General features: G+C 51.6%; 1 protein-coding gene across 2 annotated transcripts in view; it reads left to right on the top strand.

Moving 5' to 3' along the window:
- Positions 1 to 12,616, top strand: part of Pde2a (phosphodiesterase 2A) — a 60,652-nt gene that overhangs the window by 37,828 nt on the left and 10,208 nt on the right. For both annotated transcript variants that reach the window (XM_028770601.1, XM_028770602.1), the window contains 8 exons: positions 4,682 to 4,791; positions 5,649 to 5,704; positions 10,592 to 10,651; positions 11,185 to 11,326; positions 11,582 to 11,634; positions 11,835 to 11,909; positions 11,995 to 12,036; positions 12,510 to 12,578. In XM_028770601.1, coding sequence (XP_028626434.1) covers positions 4,682 to 4,791; positions 5,649 to 5,704; positions 10,592 to 10,651; positions 11,185 to 11,326; positions 11,582 to 11,634; positions 11,835 to 11,909; positions 11,995 to 12,036; positions 12,510 to 12,578 — 607 coding nt within the window. The remainder of the gene's footprint in view (positions 1 to 4,681; positions 4,792 to 5,648; positions 5,705 to 10,591; positions 10,652 to 11,184; positions 11,327 to 11,581; positions 11,635 to 11,834; positions 11,910 to 11,994; positions 12,037 to 12,509; positions 12,579 to 12,616) is intronic.

Here is a 12,616-nt window from a genome sequence, read left to right as displayed (position 1 = left end):
CAAGCTGACAATCAATCTATACTGCCACAGAGGCTGGGTGAGGGGTGGGGATCGGTGAGGGGCAGAAACTGAGTGATGGCATGGAGAACAAGTTAAGTGGGGCTCCGTGGGGTGGGGTGGGGTGACGAAGACTCAGTGAGGACCACAGCGAGGGGGGTCAGTAAGGAGAAGGGCTCCAGGAGTTGAATGGGTCAGGGAGAAGTTGGAATTTGTAGGGAAGGGCTGAAAGTGAGCTCAGGATGAGGCTGGGGTGCTTGGTTAGGGCTGGGGCTTAGCGGGGCTTGGAAAAGCATGGTGTTCAGTGAAGGAGCAGGTGTGGGCAGGTCTCAGTAAAGGAGGAAACCAGAGAAGGATGCAGGCGCTCCGGGAGGTGGAAAGGGCCTGGACACGTGGCCCTTTCCAGGCTATTCACCTTGACCACACACAGCTTTCTCCTCTATTCTTTCTCCATTAAACAAATAGTTGTTAAAGAAACGGAACTGTCATAAACTCCACGCCCGTTCCTCTCTGCGCCCTGTGCCCATCTGTCTTTTCCTTCAGTGGGGCAGGCCATGACTACCCTGGCCTAGCACTAAGACTGAGTCATTGGCATTCAGTCTGGGCAGCTGGGCTTGGGCAGGGGTCGAGTCTCTTGCCCCCTGTCTACAGCATCAGTCTGGAAGATAGCAAGGAGCGGGTAGGAAGAGCTCTGGGGTCTAGCCATAGGAAAGCCTCTCCCAGGGTGGAGGGAAGTCCCTATTTCAGCACCATTGGTTATAGTGTTGTGGACATTTGTGGATCATTCAGGCAGTGAACATTCTAGGAGGGATGTGGGGATGTCTTTTCCTTCCTTAACTCCTGTCAGGGTTTCCTCTGTCTCAGAATCAAACCCAGCTCCCCACGACCCTTGACTCTCCTTGGCTCTGCCTTGCACCACCCAGCCATACCTGTTTTCTGTGGCTGTAGTTTCCAGCAGGCGTATGCTACTCTCCCCTTTGAGCCTTCATATACTCAGTTCCCTCTGCCTGCTCATCTAGCCTGTCTGTCTGGATTACCTCTGTGTGTCCTTCAGGACTCAGGCACCTCCTTTAGAAAATCTTTTCTGACCCTATTTCCATCCCATATGAGGATGGATCGGGCATGCTCTTCATCCTTTTGTCATGGCTCTGGTACCTAACTCCACTGTGGATCTGTATGTCTGTCTCTACATGATGCTAGGATACCCATGAGTCAGGTATGAGTCTCACCTGTCATGTCAGCTCCCTCCACTGAAGCTGACCCAGAAGGGCCATATAGGAGACTGCAGTGCATATCCATGAGGCCTCTTGTCTAAGAAGTAGATTCTTGTTCTGTTAAGGAGGACAGTTAGAAACCCAGATAGGAGGCCAGTGGCTGGGGTAGAGTATCTCCACTGAGGCTGGGCAGTAGCTTGGGAATAGAGTGGGTTACAACTGTGAGTGACACATGGGAAACAACCCATCAATTACTGAAGGGAGCTAAGGAAAGAGAAGCAGCTAGGGCAGTCTACAGATGAGTCACAGGAGTTTTGACAGGGAAGGAGCTAGAGGAGATATATCCAGGCTGAAATATCTTTACTGCACTTCAGGGACATCCAGGGTGTCCCTGGAGTTACTGGAATCTGGAGCTGTGAACCAGATCCAGAGACTTATGAGGCCATGTGTACAGGATTCTGGGGGCAGGTGCAGCTTAGTCTGGGGGTAGGAAGTGGGATAGTATGGGCTGATGGGTGAGGTTTTGAAGTTTACTGGCCTTCAGTTCAGGGACCATCATTCCATTGTAGCTTCCGGCATGTCTGAGGCCAATTAGCATGGTGGGGTTTGAGACCTAAAAACCCTCAGCCTTCATCAATTTGGTCAAGAAGAAAGATGGCTTCCATCACTCTCCTGCCACCCTGATTTCAAGCAGTTGGAACACCCCAGGCTCTAGATGTGAAGGGCAACAGATGAGAGACAGTCCTGGTTCTTGTAGATTCTGAATTGGTCAGAAGGGCAGGGAGAGAATGACTTCTGTGTGGGTCAGAATGCTGTGTGCCCTTAAAGAAATGCTCAACATCTTTGGTCCTTTTTATTCTCCAGCAGCTGTGACCTCCTGACTTGGTGACTTGCAGGCCACCCCCTCCCTTTTCCTCATCTAATCTGTGCTGTATTCCTCCAGTGACCCTGATTGTACGCTCCAGAGTCCCAGCTTGTCTTCTATCCAGGCCAGGCAGTTCTTATAAACACAATACATGGAAGTTGCATGAGAGATGAGGAACCCAGGGCAATTAATCATCAGGGAGTGACATTTGGTAAAAAATCAGGTGCTTAATTAAGCAGGAAGAGCCAGAGGCTCGGGGGAAGATGGTGTTTGTGGAGGGCAGAGAGAAATCTTCTTCACATAACCAACCTTTCTTACCTCAGTTTTTAGCCTCCACATGTGCCCGTGCCCTGCTTGAAGCTAACATGCCACACACCTTTGGCCTTGTCCAAGTACAGTGATTAAACCTAAATCTGGTACCAGCTGCCCGGGTTCGAAGCTCCACTCTACCACTTATTAGCTGTGTGATCACAGATAGGTTGCTTTGCACTGAGCAAATAGGAAATGTGTCTATTCAATATATATTGAAAGCTCTAGCTTTTAAAAATGCAGATTGATTTGAAGGAAAAGTGATTGAACTGAGACTGCCACTGGGGATTCTCAACTCAAAACAACTGAATAGGGAAACAGGTTTTCTTAGCAGAGTCACCGAATTACACAGAGGTTAATTACCACAGCTGTGGGAGCAGTGGGCCAGACTATGTCACCAACTGATATCAGAGCTTCAAAGTGTCATCCCTATTGTATCTGTTTGGCACATGTAAAATATAAGAGTCATAGGACCCTGTAGGCTTTTTTTTTTTTTCCCCAGAAAGCCTCTGGGCTCAGGAAATGCTTTTCAGGGTCAGATTCCCTGCAAGAAGGTTCCAGGAGGTCACTGTATCAAATTTGAAAGTAAAGCCTACATTTTAAAAAGACCTCAGGATGTTGAAGATATGAGGATTATCCACCAAGAAAAGCACTAGGCTCGAAGTTGAGCTAGTGCAAGGAAGAGGATATGTTTGTCACAGGTGGCCGAGCTGGAGGGGTTGGCACCCAGACAGTCCCACCAAGAGCCATAGATGTTAGAGCTTTGAGCTCTGTTGCTTGCTTTGCTGAATATCCAGACTTGTTTTGATCTGACCTTTCTTTGCTGTGTGTCCTTAGTCCTTCCTTTTGGAATGCGAAGGCTTATTCTGTGCCACTGTATACTGGAAGTATGTGAACTGCTTTTTTGATTTTACATTGGTGTACAGTTCAGAGGTTGCCTTGAACCTCGGGTGAGAGTTCAGAGTTTGAGCTTTTGCATAATGTTAGGATTTTTTTGAGGACTCTTACATATAAAGTACGTGCATTTTCCATTTTGAGGTGGCCTTTGAGGACCGGAGGAAGAATGTTATGATTTACAGTGATGTGTTTGGGTAGCAGGGGGGGGGGGCTTGTGCTAGTTATTCTTCATTGTCAGCTTAACTGGATTTGGAATCTCCCAAGAGACACACCTCTGATGTGCCTGTGAGATGTTTAGTTAGAGGAAAGGCCCATCCACAATGTGGACCATGCCACCCCCTGGACTAGGATGTGGACCATGCCACCCCTTGGACTAGGGTCTGAAGTCAGTTTAAGGAGGGAGCAAATGAGAAGCCAAGATAACCACCTGTTTCATCCCTCTGCTTTCCGACTATGGACGCACCGCGACCAACTGCCTCACCCTCCCATGGCCACACCCAGAGTTGGTCTCACTGCCTTGCCTTCCCTGTAGCATTGGCTGGACCCTCAAACCGTGAACCAAAAGAAACCCTTCCTTCCTTCCTTAAGTTGCCTTTGTCAGAGGTTTCGTTACAGCATCAAGAAAAGTAACTGAGGCATCATCTATGTAAGTTGCCTGGTGCAGTGTGACTCTGTTGGTGCAGGAATGAATGCCCAGTGACTATAACTAGGCTGCTTCCTGCCATGTCTCCCTCTCAGGCTCTACCACTAAAACTTGTTGAACAAATGGGAGACTTGTCCTCTCCTCAATTTCAGCTCCTCCTGGGATGCTCAGAGAAGGTAGATCGCACACCTAAGGTCAAGTAGCGAGGGTAGGAGGTGACCTGACAGCCCCGTGAGCTGGGTGTTCCTGGGTGAGGATCTGCCCTGGGCTGTGTGCACATGTCTTTCCCACATCCACCAGTGAGAGACATGGAAGGCTAGGCCATGGCTCCCTGCTTTTTACACGGGGCATGGGCAGGGTCCCGCTCTCATTTTGACCTTCCTCATGTGTATCTCGAGGCAAACCATCTAGAACAGTGGTTCTCAACCTTCCTAATACTGCAGCCCCTGAGCACAGGTCCTCATGCTGTGGTGACCCTTCAACCATAGAATTATTCTCGTTGCTACATCATAACTGTGATTTTGCTACCATTATGAATCGTAATGTAAATGTCTGTGTTTTCTGAGGGTCTTAGCGGACTCCTGTGAAAGGGTCATTTTTAGCTCTGAAAGGGGTCTCCGTCCACCGGTTGATAACTTCTAATGTAGACTCTGGTATGTATGCAGGGTTCAGCCTGTTTGTCTCCAGGCTGGTGGGAGTGGGCCCAACCCCTCTTTGATTCAGGACCTGAGAGGTGAGACCATGTCTTATTTTCAGAGAGGCTGTGGTTTCTCGGAAGCGGCTGAGTTGCAATGGGCTGGGACCTTCGGACCTACTGGGAAAGCCCTTGGCCAGGCTGGTGGCTCCGCTGGCTCCTGACACGCAAGGTAAGGGCTAGAGACTAGACAGGAACAGGGAGGCTGGGTTCTGTTTCCAGGTCATGCCTGCTTTCTGCCTCATCTGTCTCCTCCTTGTGCTTGCTGTCTCCAGCCGTCCCTCCTCTAACTTTCTCTCTAATGCTACCAATCTCCCCAAGCCTAACTTCCTGACTGTAAAACTAAATGGGACAACAGTGCCTTTCGTGAGGGGGTGTTTTTGAGGCACAAATGAGGTGTCTATGTAAAGGGGCTCAGTGACTGTTGGCTGCTGTAGCTGTGTGCTTGTGCCTGTTGCCAGATGGGGCTGGAGTTGTTGTCATGTTTTCTGTCATTGTCTGTGTCTCTTTCTGGTCCTCTCCATGCCCCCTGTCCGCCATGTCTCTCTGCCTCGTGTCTCAGTCTCTCTAGGTCTCTGTCTTCTGTCTCGATGTGGAAAGTGCACAAGACTGGGAGTCAGGAGAGCTGACTTGCTGAGTGATCTTGGGCAAGTCACTTCACCTTTCTGGACCTCAGCTTCCTACCTGTAGAACCAGGATGCTCAGCCTTCCCTCCCTCCCTCCCTCCCTCCCTCCCTCCCTCCGTCCCTCCCTCCTTCCCTCTCCTTCCTTTCCTCCCTCCCTTCCAAGGTTTCTGGGAGAAACACAAGAAAGTTGTCAAGTGAAGGGACTTCCTTCTGTCTAGGGGTTGTTGCTATGGTTGTTTCTGTCATCGACTCAAGTCTGCTTTCTGTCTCACGGGGCCTCTGGGTCTCTCAGTCTTTGTCCTGGCCTCTCTGTCTGCTTCTTTGTCTTCCCTGAGTCCTTACTCAGTCTCTCTGGGCCTCACTGGGCCTGCAGGACCACCTCATTACCCTCTCCTCCCCTCAGTGCTGGTCATACCCCTGCTGGACAAGGAGACTGGAACTGTGGCAGCCGTCATCTTGGTAAGAGCCTGCCCAAGTGGCTGGGTTGTGGGTAGGATGGCGGAGAGGAAAGCAGGGGGGAAAGACTGTGGTTGGAGCCCCACTCTCTCTTCTCTCTCTCTCTCTCTCTCTCTCTCTCTCTCTCTCTCTCTGTGTGTGTGTGTGTGTGTGTGTGTGTGTGTGTGTGTGTGTGTCAGGGGAGTGTGAAGGAGCACTACTACTGGGATAGATTGGAGGCAAATGAGGGCTTGACCAGAGCCTGGGCCATCTTAGACCAATGCTGGGCCTCATCCTGGTAGGAAGAAGCTACTGGTTCATTGGGTAACCCAAGCTTTGTCTGAATTCAGCACTCATCAGTTTCCTCTTGGAAAACTCTGGGTGGGTTATGGGACAGGGACACGTTGAGGTGATTGTGACCAATAGACACTGAAAGGGCACAGAAAGGGGCATGAGGCTGTCCCCACTAGAGACACTTAGGCAGTTTAGGTATCAGAGCTGCTGGAGCTTGGGGCTTAAGAAAAGGTGGATGTCCCCAGTGGAGCTGCCTGGGTGACAAGCAGCAACCAAGACACATCTTGAAGCTGCAAACCAGAGGGAAGAGAAGGGGCCTTCATCAGAAGTAGAGACACATGGGAACTGTGTTGTTTTCTTTGGGCTCCTGGATGCTCTCTACTTCCCCTCATGGGGTGTCCCCACCCCCAGGCTTCTGCTTCACAGCTCCGTAGAGAGGTGGCTAAGCCTTGCCTGCAAAGGTTCTATTCCCCTCTTAATCCCTTTCGCATATGGAGATGGAAGTCAAATTCCTTGTCCCAGGAAAGGGCTTGCACCCCAAGCCACAGCAACCGGTGATCTGTCAGCATCATCCTAGTGGTTCCCCAGACAAATAAATTAGGCTCCAAGGGACTCCTCCTGATCTCATTAAAAAGGAATTAGAGGTTTCCGAGGCGCCTGACCTTTCCTGAGCTGCAGGGCAGGCAGTGAGTGGGGTTGGAGGGGGCAGCCACCCACTGGGGTGAGGTGCCTGGCTTGACTCCCTGACAGGAGGTCCCATCTACCTGAGGGAGGAAACCCAGAATCATCCTTACTGGTCCCCAGTTCCAGTTGTTCCTCTGGTGAGGGGATGTGCTGTGGACAGAACTCCCGTAACCAACTTTTTGCCCTGTTTCTTGGGTAGCCTGTCCTGGAGCTGGCAGACTGAGGCCAGGCCAGGGCAGGTGTAAAGGCTAGGGTGGGGAGACAGTGGCTTCAGCCCACCTTCTCTGCAAACAGAAGCGCTCTAGAGGTATCAGGCTCCTTGCAAGCCCTGTCCTCACTTTGAGACAGTGAAGACTTGGATGGGAAGGAAAGCATTTCCCCCAAGGTGAAGACATTTGGGAAGTTGATCATCTTGGCAACAGCAGGATGGTTGCCATGTTTGTCTTGGCTAGTGTCAAGCCTGGGGTCTGGGCTTCAGCTTTCTGGAGAGAGGAAACTCCAGTGTAGTCTTAACTCAGCCAGCCATCGTCTGGGTGCTGGAACCAGCCATTTCTACTTCTTGGAACTTTCAGTCTGGGGACAGGCAGGGACACCTTCTGGCCACCGGGAGCCAAACGAAATAATTGTGGCCAGCAGGTGCTCTGATGGCACTGGAGCAGCAAGGGGTGCCCCCCAGTGGAGAGAGCCTTTGAGTTAGGCTTTGGGGTATAGGTAGGAGGTGGGAAGGCTGAGGAAAGAAAGGGCAGTGGGAACAGCATGAGCAAAGGCAGGGGGGAGGAGGTGAGAGTCGGGGTGGGGTGGGGGAGGAGTGCGATCCAGCGAGGCTGAAGTGTGAGATGTGTACTACCGAGGAAGATGTTACCTGGGGCTCAGAAGTTTCTGACAGACATTCTCTCATCTCCTCAAAGATGCCGACAAGAGCGAAGAGCGCTTGAAAGGACTTTAGAGCATCTCACTGTCCAATTCTCTAAGCCTGAGTCTTCCCAGTCATGTAGAAACACACTTTTTTAGGATGCCCGCTCCCCAAGGCACACACATCTGACAGCTGCTCCCTGGGTCACAGGATCTTTCATCCTCCCAGAGGCAGCACAGGCAGCCATGGGGTACCCAGCTGCTACCCAGTCCTGGAGGTAGAGGGGACAGAGGAAGAGAGAAGCTGTAAGCCAACAGCTCCTTCCTTGATATCTGTATCTCTGCTGTTGGTGTTTATCATCTACACATGTACACAGGCATGCAGGCACACAGGCACACACACACACATTCATCCAAGACCTCTTTCTGCTAGGTATCAAGCACTGTGTGCTATGTTCTGGAAACACAGAAATGACAAAGATAGGTCATCAACTTCTGCCTTCAGACCATTAGTCTGGAGGACATGAAACAGTGGCAAAAGTAAGAGAGGATTGCAGATGCTCACAAGCTCTAGCCAGCAGACCAGGGAGTCCTGTGAGGAGCATTGCGTTAGGTGGAGCTGCAGTCAGCAAAGGACCTGCTGAGAGACGTGCCATCCAGGTGCACAGCTGTGTGCCTGAGTTCTGAGCTTCCCCTGCTCAGTTCAAGGCTCCTTGATTGCAAAGTCTTTGTGTGGAAAGTCTCGTACTCTGTTTTCCAGTTCTGGGATAAGAAGTCTCTTTGAGGAGTAGGCGGCTCTTGGTCTCTGGCATATGATGCATGATTTGCGCCTGCTCCCTACCCCCTAGCTCTGCCTGCTAGCTCCTTGCATGAGAATAGGGTGTTCATGACATTAGTCATGTTGAACTTGATGAGTGTGGGCCTGGTAGCCTGGCCAAGTTTTTAATTCTTTCTAAACACTGGTGCCCACTGATTAGCATTTCCCACGGAACCCTAGACACCCACCTCAACAGTAACATTTACAAGGATAAATGTTACCACATGCAAGTGTGTTGGGGAGATGAACTGGTTTGTGTTATGGAATGTTGGAAGTATGGGTGTGGCTAATTTCTTGTGTGTGCACAGGTGGATGGTGTGGGTACTGGAGGTGTGTGTGTGTGTGTGTGTGTGTGTGTGTGTGTGTGTGTATTTCCGGGGGGAAGTGAATGCAAGTGTGTACATGTGAAGGCCTGAGGTTCTTCCAATGAGTACCTGTGTGTGTGTGTGTGTGAGCACATGCAAAGTGGGTAAACTGAGGCAGTCTGACAGTGCATGTTGGGATGAGGGAACATCACAGTTTCTTCTTTTCCCTCAGCATTTTCAACCTCACAGCTCTGCATCTGGGTCCAGGTCTTTGGAAAACCAAGGAGCTGGATACCCCCCCCCCACTCCCGCTCCCAGCTCTAGAGGAGTCTCAACTGCCCGTCTTCCTGAGAGATGGGTCCAGGTGTAGAAGGAGAAAGAAGGGTCTCTCCTCTACATACTACCATGAAAGTCCAGCCCAGTTATGTAAACAGCATGAGGCCTGCCTCAGACGCCCTCGGGCGATGCATTCCCAGCTTAAGCTTCAACTCAGTCCTTAGCTCCTCAAGTCTCCGCCAGGTCTCCCTGGCTCTAGTCTTGCTTGCTGTCATTTACCCTCCATCCCATAGATGACAGCTATCAGATGCTAATGTTTACCATAGCATCCTGAATCCCAGTTCTAGGCCCTTTCCTCTATGGCTCCATGGACTTTACTCCTCCCCCCAGGGACCTCATCTTCCCACATCCCTCCCACTTGGCTCTTGACCAGGACAGCTTCCAATCTACAGCACACACACACCCTTTCTGCTTGTACTTTCAGTGTAAGAAGCCTCCCAGATCCCATTCCCTCTAGGATTCACAGTCTGTATGTGCACCCCAACCCACTCAGGTATAAGGTCCCATACCCCCTCCCAAGTGCTCCCCAACTCATCCATCCTGCTCCTGGCCAGACTGTGAGCTTCCTGAGAACCTGCTGGTCTCCTCCTCTCCATCTGTCCCTGGCAGGGGACCTAGCACAGGGAGGCAGTCAGGGGCTGCTGGGTGAGGGAAGCAGGATGAAGCCACACCCCCTGCAAGCACTGTGGGAGCCCCACAGGTGGTGAACAGCTTTGAGTAAGCTAAGGAAGTTGAGACAGCAGGTGGGGAGGGAGCCTTGCTGGCGGGCCACCGTGGGTCTCTAGACTGGCATTTCTACTTCTTCCCATCTCCGTCTTTCCACATTTCCCTCTTCAACACCCAAGAGTGCTGAAGGAAGAGAAATTCCCAGAGCGTGAAAGATGGCTGAAGGGAGCCCTGGTGACTAGCTAGCACAGGGACAGGGGAGGAGAACCGAGTGGTAAGAATGAGTCTAGAGAGTGGACATGGAGGCAGGAAGGGGAGGAGTGGATAAAGATGTCCTAACCCTGATGCTTTCTGCTTAGTGACTTTGGCAAAGTCCCCCACCCCTTCTGGGGCCCCTGGTTCATCTGTAAGGGGAAGACTGCATCTCAGTGTGGTGAGAACCACGTGTAAAGCAAAAGCACTCCTTCCCTCAATCCATTCATCTCCTCTGCACAGCTTCACGGCAAGTGTCAGTCATGTTGGGCTTCCTTCTTTACCCTAGATGTAAGGGCAGCTCAAACCCCACCCAGAATGGATGAACAGGAGACTAGAGCCAATTCCACAAATTCTCTAATCAGGGCCTGAAGTGCTCCGTGTGTGGGTGGTGGAGAAGGGTCTAAAGTTCTTCCTAACACTGTACTCCTGGACTGTGCTGTCTATGGCACAGTTTGCTCCAGGAATGGGACAGTAAGCATGGAAAGTGATGGGACAGACAGAAAAGTGCCACTCTTTTCACCAGCTCTGGACATCTTCCTCGGGAAAGTCACCCCCAGAGCTAACTGCCTGGCCTGAAGGATGGGCTTAAGTGCAGGTCATAGACTGTGTTGGTGATAACTGGTGTGTACCAGCCATGGGAGGACATGCTAGTGAAGACAGGCTGGGGAAGGTCACAGCTGGTCCCTTCTCCCTTCTCTCCAGGTGCACTGTGGCCAGCTGAGTGACAGTGAGGAGCAGAGCCTGCAGGTGGTGGAGAAGCATGTGAGTTGGGTAGGACCATGGTAACACAGGGGCTGCTGAGGACCCTTACCAGAGCTTGTAGGAAAGACGACCTGGTCAGAGAGCTGGACAGGCCTGGCTTCTGGTTCCAGCTCGACCACCTTGAGCAAGCCAGTTTCACATCTGAGAATGGGGTAACGATAGCACTGACTTAGCTGGGTTATTGATGAGTCAAAACCCTGTGCGTAACTGAGGCTCTTTTCTGCTTAAGGTTTCAGGGGTCTGTGATCTTAATCGGGATGGTGTTAGACAGAAAAAAATCTGACCCTCTTTTGGGAGAGTTTGTGAGCAGGGCTGGAGAGAGCTATACTTGGCTATGGAAGGAGCGAGGCTCTAAGGGCACTGGGAACTCCTAGGAAGTGGAAGGACCAGTGGGTTGAATTATTTGGGACCAGAACAGGGGTGGGCAATGGGCACTCTGTGGCCCAAAGAGGAATCTGTTTGAGCTAAGGAGAGGAGTTGGTAGTGGCACTGATACAGCGGCAGGGGTATGCTCACCACTCTGCCTGCCCTAGGCTCTGGTGGCCCTGCAGAGGGTGCAGGCCCTGCAGCAGCGCAGGCCCGAAGCTGTTCAGAACACTCCAGTGGATGCCTCTGAAGATCAAAAGGATGAGAAGGGTTACACCGACCATGACCGAAAGATCCTGCAACTGTGTGGTGAGGGCCAAACTTGGCAGGTCTATAGGACTGGATCGATAGATATTGATTGATCCTGGAGGGGCAGGGCCAGGTCTCTAGAGTAGGCAGGACCTGAGAGGTGAGGTATACCAGAAGGCAGAACCCAGATAGCACTTGGAAAGCATGTGGGTCTTCTGGGTGGTCTTGTGGAGCCTGAGGAGAGGCAGGGGTGGAGCCTGGAAGCAGACCCCAGGCAAGGTAGAGCCCCCCCTGATTCAAGTCCTGCCCTTGCAGGGGAACTCTATGATTTGGATGCCACTTCTCTGCAGCTCAAAGTCCTTCAATACGTGAGTCCCTGAGCATCTTCTCTTCCACCCTATCTCTCACCAAAGACCAGCCTATCTCTCTTCAAAGACCTTGAACCTGTCGCCTCAGTTCAGATTGGGACATCCCATCCTCTCTTCTTTTCCTCAATCCTGAAAAACCCAGAGAGGCTAGAGGGTGGTCCAGCCCTGCCTTCAGCCTGGCTCTGTCTGTCCCCTTACAGCTGCAGCAGGAGACACAGGCCACTCACTGCTGCCTCCTGCTAGTGTCGGAGGACAATCTGCAGTTCTCCTGCAAGGTGAGGGTCCAAGTCCACTGTGAGGCGGGACACCCTGTGTCTGCCTTTCCTCCCACAAACCCGTCTCCATTGCTGGGTCCCACAGGTCATCGGAGATAAAGTGCTGGGAGAAGAGATCAGCTTTCCAGTGAGTTCCACCTCCGTCGTCTGCATCAGAACCTGCAGGGACCAGGAAGTCCTAGCAGGACCGGGGCCGCCTAGAATGTCTTGGTGGGAGTAGTCCAGATCGTGAGAGCTACTTAGACGTATTACAAAGGAGCGCTATCTCTCATAATCAGGCTCTAGTAGAGGCAAGCTCTTAGAGGAGGCCTTACATGAGACCGGCTCTCTGGCTGAGTATTTCTAAACACGAACCTGTTAGAATCTCCTGAGTTCAGTGAGGTTCCTTAGGGTCTGCTTATCACTCTCTAGTCAGGGAAAACCTTCACGTCCACTATTGGCTACCCAGCCCTCCCTGTGCCTCTCTCCCCGTCTCCTCAGTATCAGCTCCGTCCATTCTTTGAGCTGTTCAAAGAGTTTATTGAGACTTCCAGACTTGGAAGGCAAGGATGGGTTGGCACAGGGAGAGCTGAGCCAACTGGGTCTCTCTTCACTTTCCAGTTGACCATGGGACGCCTGGGCCAGGTGGTGGAAGACAAGCAGTGTATCCAGTTGAAGGACCTAACTTCTGTAAGCCATGGCCATGCTGAGCCAAGGGAGAGGAAGTG

This window comes from Grammomys surdaster, unplaced genomic scaffold (genome assembly GCF_004785775.1).
Source record: "Grammomys surdaster isolate TR1022 unplaced genomic scaffold, NIH_TR_1.0 203, whole genome shotgun sequence".
NCBI lineage: Eukaryota > Metazoa > Chordata > Mammalia > Rodentia > Muridae > Grammomys > Grammomys surdaster.
The sequence above is the reverse complement of the archived record's forward strand: the minus strand, read 5'-3'. Positions and strand labels throughout refer to the sequence as shown.